Source organism: Cucurbita pepo, chromosome 9 (genome assembly GCF_057944985.1).
Source record: "Cucurbita pepo subsp. pepo isolate OVF chromosome 9, ASM5794498v1, whole genome shotgun sequence".
Classification (NCBI taxonomy): domain Eukaryota; kingdom Viridiplantae; phylum Streptophyta; class Magnoliopsida; order Cucurbitales; family Cucurbitaceae; genus Cucurbita; species Cucurbita pepo.
Genome location: NC_141806.1, coordinates 11,733,266 through 11,740,876, shown reverse-complemented (window position 1 = coordinate 11,740,876; position 7,611 = coordinate 11,733,266). Strand labels below are relative to the sequence as shown.

Sequence of the window (7,611 nt, the reverse complement as noted above, 5' to 3'; positions counted from 1 at the left end):
CGAAACTTTATGTGTGTTTTTTAAACACAGTACGACCTGTAAGAGTGTTTTTGAACATTTTAAAGTCTAATATCTTTCGAACAAAGTATTAACGCTAATAGTAAGAGCATTTTTGTTTAAAATTTTTAAGAGAAAAAGTACGAAATTGGAGATATTTTTATTAATTCAGCGAGAAAAAAAAAAAAAATTCAAATCCAAATGTATCTCACATGACAAATCCACAGAGAAAGTTTGAGGCGATTTTTCTGACCCAAACAAAGAATCTTGGAAATCCATTATTGACCAATCATCTTCCTCCAAATTTCCCCTAAATATCCATAAAATCCATGTTCTTCACAACACCCCATTCTCTCCACCCTCCACCATGCCTGCAACTCCTTTCCACTCTTCTCTCTGTTTCTCTTCTTCTCAGAAGCCTTCTTCTTCTTCTTCTTCTTCTTCGCCCTCAAACTCACACCAACCAAACCCTTTCTTCCTATCAGCCAAACCCACAACCCTCTTCCACAAGCATCCTCCTCCTCTTCTTCACTCCACTCTCTCTTCCCAAACCAAAGAAAAAATCCTCTGCCTCGAAGTCATGGGCGTCGACGCCGGCAAGGCCCTCTCTCTCAACCCATCTCTCCACTCTGCAACTCTTCAATCCATTCACTCTGTCATCTCCTTCCTCCAATCCAAAGGCATTCACCAAAAGGACTTCGCCAAGATCTTTGGAATGTGTCCTAAAGTCCTCACTTCTGATGTCAAAACTGATCTAATCCCAGTTTTCACCTTCCTTTCTGAAGATCTTAAAGTCCCAGATCAGAATTTCAGAAGGGCTATCAACAAATGCCCTAGGTTGCTTGCTTCCAGTGCCAAAGATCAGCTGAAACCTACTCTGTTTTACCTTCAAAGACTTGGGTTGAAGGATTTGGAGGCCTTGGCTTACCATGATCCTGTGTTGCTGGTTTCTAGTGTGGAGAAGACCTTGATTCCTAAGCTGACATATTTGGGGAGTTTGGGGTTTTCTAAGAGTGCCATTGTGGGGATGGTTTTGAGATGTCCAGCACTGCTTACTTTCAGCATTGAAAATAACTTCAAGCCGAAGTTTGAGTACTTCTCTGGTGAGATGCATAGAAAATTGGAGGAGCTTGAGGGTTTTCCTCAGTATTTTTCGTTTAGCTTGGAGAAGAGGATAAAGCCTAGGTATGTGGAGACTGAGCAGAGTGGTAAGGATGTGTCTTTGTCACTTATGCTCAAATCCACAGATGATGAGTTTAGAGAGTTGTTAAGAGAAGGGGCTTAGAAACAGAGGAACTTCAATCCATTGAGTTCTTCATCATGATATAGGTTTTTTGGGTCTAGGTTTCATACTCCTAATCCTCCAAAATTTGATGATAATCATCACCTATCACATCAATCTTTCATGTTCTAATGTTTCCAGCAATGAATTCACTGTATAGACCAGAGTTTTCCTAATTTTGATCATCATTTTTCAACTTGATGACTATCAACTTACTTACATCTATTGTTATGCATACCTAGCTCAAGTCAGGTTAAGCACTAGAGGTTGAAACTCAGTTCGGCTCCTCAAATATTCTGCATGGATCTGTCTAAAAATCACTAATTCTTAAGGTAGCAAAAAACAGAATCATACTGATTGAACATTCTACTTGATTAATATGTATTGAAATCTGTCCAAATGTGTTTGTACATATGCAAAGCACAAGTGTTCTGCAATATGAACGTTGCTGCACAAATGAAATATGAATCTACACATACACTACATAAGTATAAGTAGATATATCTTACATACATACAGGCCGTGGTGAACCCGATTTCGGTTTTATGCACAACTTTCTTCGTACGTAATCAGGGTGGCTCTCAGATTCTTAATGCAAAAATGGGTTGTTCCAGACTTGCTTGCTACTTTCTTGAACTTCACACTCAAAATGAGTTCCCAAAAGATCCCAAATTAGGCTCTAGTTTAGGAAGACATCTCGGGATATATATACAGACCACGCATCCTACAAAACAGTAACTAATAAAATCAAAATCCTGCAAATAGCATTCTACTTTTCTTCTTTTTTAATCCAGATGCATTCTTGGATGTTCAGTAATTATATTGAATGAGCAAAGAGGAGTTACCTGAAGGATGGCAAAAGCCTTATCTGCAACATATTTTTGCAGCATTGTCGCTCCTCTTTGCTGTAGTTTGTCTGGGTGGAGACATAACCTTGCTTTTTGATAAGCCTTCTTCACTTGTGAGCTTCCAATCAGGTTTGTCAAAGATATAGGAGACCATCCACTACTTGACCACAATATCTGTATTGATCCAACACAAAATGGTTGCATGTCGTTAGTTCAAGGGTTAGCATGAAGTGGGAGATGTCCATGATGTTATTTGACGACGAAGAACTTACGTAATGAAGCGTAGAAAGTAGCAAGCGGATGTTGGTCTCCTTCCCTCCTGACCATAACTTTATTTTTTCATCCAATCCTTCCACTTCTCTCTGTTATTTGACATTACGAGGATAAACAGAGATCAGAAACTCATTACTTAGCCAGAAAGAATATGAACAATATGTTCAGTCCTGAAAATAAACTAGCCCTTTTCAGGTCTTGTACATCGATGATGATTAGACAACAATTTTGTATGATCTTGCGTTAATTAACTAGCTTGGATGCTTTTTTCTTTCCCTAAATTTGGAATTACCAGTAGGAACCAGTCGATCAAGAAAATATTCAAGTGCAAAATGAAATGATGCTATGTTTAAAACTATGAAGCTCTGTGCTAATTACTTACATTGATGTCGACCAGTGGCTTTCCTTCTTGAACTTTTACATCTCTCCGCTGTGTCTGAGGAAGAAAGTAGTACAACAGGTTAGCAGAGCAATATAGCTTTGTAACCAATTGCTTTAAATCATTATGAGAAAGAAGTTTAACCAACTGGATGCATATATTCTCCGAAGTATGATACAGAATACATTTTTTACTAAAATTTAGACGAATTGCAATATGTTGGTGTAGAAATTCAGACGAATTACCTCTTCAGTCTGCAACGATCCGTCTCGATCCAATTGCTGATCTGCAAATTCAAACAGAACAGGTCTTCCTGCAGAATACAAAAAGGAGAATAGTGTTAGGATTTTCAGTTTTGAACATATTGATATTCAACAGGCTGTGAGTGAAAATACAGGCGTTGTTACTGAAGTTATACCTTCTTCTTCCCCAGATTGCTCACTTTCTTGTTGTCTAACACTCAAATCTGTCTCAGATGCAGGACTTTGATACGTTGATTTAGCCCAAGCAATTGCTTCATCTATAGAAACCTCTTCTCTATATTCTTCTCTATTGATGGAATTTATCTCAATGACATAAGAGCTCATACCATCTTCGTCATCGTCGTCGTCATCGTCTTCTGGTAAAACGTTACCATGAATAGCACCATAATAAACTGGATCTTCACAGAGTGAGGAATCAGCAGATGATGGGGAGTTTAGTTCCAAATCATTCACACAGATTTTGATACTTCTGAATGAATTTGGTGCCATAATAACGGTTTCTTGGGACGACACATACTCTTCAAATCCATGGTATGAGCTTCTACAACAATCATCATATTCATCTTCCACATACGGGTTATCGATTTGGGCGGAGAGATCAGGCGGAAACTGTGGCATTTCTTGTTCCTTGAACATGGTATTGTATGAGTTCCATTGATTTGGAACATTGCTTGGCCTATTTCAATCAGGAGGTAGATATTGAATTCTTTCAGTCAAACGAAATTATGGGAACAAATAATCACATTAAACAAAGTACAAGACAATGCTGGTCAAATCAAGCTTCAAAACAGTATCAATTTACAGACATATTGCAATCAAACATGAGCTTTATGATTAAAGTCTAAGCAAAATCATCAACGAAACACAATTGGTTGTTAGTTTCATAAACTTACTGCTATGAATCAAACCTAGATTGATCATCAGTTTCCTAAATTACTCGCAAGAAACAGCCAAACAATATCAAACAAGAGATGAAAAATGACCTAAGCCTTAGGGGCATACATGTCCAATTGAATAATCCAAAATAGGGGTCCGGCCCCTCACTTTCTGCAGAACACTACCAACCTGTGATTGTAAGACGAGGAAGGGAATGCCACATCCTCACCGATGATCGGCCGGAGAGGGCTGAGGTCGGAAGACGAGTTCGATCTGGTGAATTCCTTGGAGCACGGCTCCGACCTATCTCTCGACCGCCGGTCGTCATCCGATCCAAAAACATCTCGGTAAAACCTATCCTCCTTAACGGGGATTCTAAAGGCCGGCAAGCTCCGTCCGCGTTTCTGCGGCTGAGAAACAAACTCAGTGGATCGGAATATTTCTTCGTAGAAGGAAGTGGAGTCTTTACTCTCAAACATGTCGGAGAATTGCCTGAAGAGGATGGTCCTAGGCGGACCGCCGAAGACGTCGGAGAAGTTATTAACGTCGAAAGTTCCGGCGCTGGAACAGGTGTGTTTGGCCGGTGTTTCCTCTTCCAATCTCCGGGAACGGAACCTTGGAATTCCTAAACGGACTCGCCAGTTTTGCTCCATTTTCCGGTGAGATTGAAAGGAAAGGAGAATGAAGAAGATGAAGTGGTTGTTGACTGCTACTGGTAGTACGCCATGGAAACAAACGGGAAGCTCTGCGTTTACATATTTATACAAGAAAATGGCTTAGGCCTACACAAAGCTGTTAACATCTTTTTACTGTTACTTTTTAATAAATAAATAAATAAATAATCACATTATTATTATTTTAAATATTGTTGAGTATAAAATTACCTTTTTCTCCCCCACAAAAAAAATAAAATAATAAATAATAAATAAAATATTTTGAAATTTTAAAAAAGAAATTAAACAAGAAATAGTATCTTGTAGAGACTTGATAACCTCAATAAAAATAAATGGAGAATTTTCTAGGAACGAGAAATAGAATTGGTGGCAAAGATGAGGACAAGAAAGTCTACCCGAGCCCCAGATTTAAATTTTGGATTCGACACATATATGCTCCCGACATTCCCTTGCATCCATACGATAAAGAAAACGTAGAAAAGAACATAAGAATGTCGAGGGCATTAGGTAAACATTTCAAAACAAGTAGACAACGTAGTCATGTCACAGGGGAAGTAGAGGAATGTCGAGAACATCAGATAAGCACTTCAAGAAGAGTAGGTAACATAGTCATGTCGAGAACATCAAGTACACGTTTCTGCTTCTCCTATAACAATTACCTGTGAGTGGACTCTAACTCTAATGACTGAGCTAGGTATGTATGCTTACCAAACTTATCCCGAGAATGCAGGAGACTGCCTCACCATGCCCTATATCGATGTTACTTGAATGAATGGACGTCATAGGGGAAGCGGAGAAATGTCGAGGACATCAAATACCGAAAAAGATGAGTAGAAAAGGAAGACACGAAGAAACAAGAGCGCACGGTTAGGCTAGCTATAACTTTATAAGAAGAAGAATTTAGTTTTTTAATGTGTCCTAAGCTTTGAATTAAAGGGTTAATTGTTTGTTTGGCCAAAGATTAGAACTAAAAAGGCATAAGATTTTCTTTTGTCCTGTTTATTAAAGCACAGACAACATTATTTTTGGATCCAACATCCTCCTTATTTCCATATGCTTTACTTTGTTTTTCCCTTATTTTAGTATTAATCACTTTTCTTATGTTTTCGATATTTGTAAAATTTTGACTAACTTACAACTAGGAACGTAGACGGGTTAGGTTAGGTTAGGTTAGAAAAATCTTTTGGACCAACTCGAAGTTTCGGGTTAATTGGGTTGGTGACCCATAACTCCAATAGGATTCACAACCCAATTTAACGAAACTCTCTATTTTCAGGTTAGGTTACTGGGTTGTTCCCATTTTTAGTTATTTTAAAAAAGTTATACTTATTCACTGTACATGTTATATAAAATCTCATAAAATTCAAGTAGTAACATCGGTTACAAAGGTTAAATATTCTTAATCTTTTAAAAGTAGGGTAGAGTTGAACTGTAACTCTATTTTCAGGTTTGTTGAGTTGACCCGATAAAAAAATGTCAACCCACGAGCGAAATTTGATTTTTTAAACATTCAACCATACTCAAACTGAAAAAAATCTAACCCAACTGAACATTTATGGTTCGAGTTGGTTAGTCCAAGTTAGTCTAGTTATCGAGTCATATAAACATCTCTAGCACATTAGTAGATTTTACCGAACAGTTGTCTATTCTGTAATATTTAGCGCTTACTTAACAGAGTTGTAGAATTTTAATATTTGAGAGAAGTGAGTATCTTCGAGTCTTTATATTTATGAATAGGGTTCGAGAAGAACTTATATTAGTCCAATTATTGATTTTTAGTTTTTTTTAAAAAATTTAATTTTTCTTTAGGGCTTGATGATATTTATTAATTTTAATAAGATAATTAAAATTAAAAATTTGATTAGCATTGGAAAAATGTGCATAAAGTTGGAATTGTGTAATATAAGATAAGGAAGAAGCATTGGGTGACAAGGCATTTGATGTTGTGCCCCATCAAGTCAACATATACATCTTTTTGGTCTCAAATTAGTTCATTAAGAGTTTCTAAATACCATGTCATTTTCGTTCAACTTTCTTCACCGACTTTTCTTTCAATTTTATATATATCGGCTCTATGTGTAACGGTCCAAGCTCACTGCTAGCCGATATTGTCCTCTTTGGATTTTTTCTTTCAGGTTTCCCCTCAAAGTTTTTAAAATGTGTCTGCTCGTGAGAGGTTTCCACAGCTTTATAGGGTGTTTCGTTCTCCTCTCCCATCGATGTGGGATCTCACAATCCACCCCCTTCGAGGCCCAGCGTTCTTGCTAGTACTCATTCATTTCTCCAATCGATTTGGGACAACCACCAAATCCACCCCCCCTTTGGGACCCAGTGTCTTCACCTCACGTCCACCCCCCTTTGGGGCTCAGTGTCACGGTCATGCTTGTCCAAGGCATGTCGCCCATGGCCGCATGCCCATTGTCACAATCGCACTTTTAATGGTTGTCCAAGGACTTGCGATTGGGCCGCACTCACTTTCCAACGACAAGTGAGCTAGGCCAATTCGTTCTTGCATCGCCTACGGCCAAGCGACGTATGCTCGAGCCTCTGACCTCGATTTTAAGAGAAGGTTTTAGAAAACGAGGGCAGAGAGAGATTTTCGAAAGAGAGATTTTTGAAAGAGACGCTATATAAGCAAGCAAGAGAGAAATAACAACGGCTCACAGTATATAACCTTGGGTAGGGAGAAGTTGACAACTAGTCGTATTCCCCTACAGTACATTCTGAGGCATTTCATGTCTGACAGGTGTAGACATTATATTTCTGAAAAGTCATACTTCCTAGAAATACAAAAGTAAAACACTAGAATATGATAAGACATGAAAGGTTGGGTTTGTCATGGGCATGCGGCCATGGGCAACATGCCTTGGACGAGCATGACCGTGACACCCGTGACACGCCGAAACCTTTGTCTTGTACTACTTTATTATTATTTTTTTTTTACCGCTTTCATGTTGTATTATTTCTTTCTTGTTTTCTTTAAGAGGATGGAGTTTCGGTGATGTCATGGCTATGCCGG

General features: G+C 38.4%; 1 protein-coding gene and 1 pseudogene across 2 annotated transcripts; one reads left to right on the top strand and one right to left on the bottom strand.

Moving 5' to 3' along the window:
* The first annotated feature begins 291 nt into the window (after positions 1 to 291).
* Positions 292 to 1,455, top strand: LOC111801490 (transcription termination factor MTEF1, chloroplastic pseudogene; annotated as a pseudogene).
* A 178-nt stretch (positions 1,456 to 1,633) lies between these two features.
* On the bottom strand, positions 1,634 to 4,680 carry LOC111801489 (uncharacterized). 2 transcript variants are annotated; one of them, XM_087127272.1, is made up of 7 exons: positions 4,108 to 4,680; positions 3,203 to 3,718; positions 3,025 to 3,094; positions 2,783 to 2,836; positions 2,400 to 2,489; positions 2,125 to 2,301; positions 1,634 to 2,003 (listed from the first exon to the last, which is right to left on the bottom strand). In XM_087127272.1, exons 1-7 carry the CDS (start codon positions 4,569 to 4,571, stop codon positions 1,959 to 1,961), a joined length of 1,416 nt encoding a protein of 471 aa, XP_086983398.1. In that variant the 5' UTR covers positions 4,572 to 4,680; the 3' UTR covers positions 1,634 to 1,958. The 2 variants fall into 2 exon arrangements, with proteins under 2 accessions (XP_086983398.1, XP_023541267.2); XM_023685499.2 differs by having other exon boundaries at positions 3,025 to 3,092; positions 3,198 to 3,718; positions 4,108 to 4,674.
* Positions 4,681 to 7,611: the final 2,931 nt, after the last annotated feature.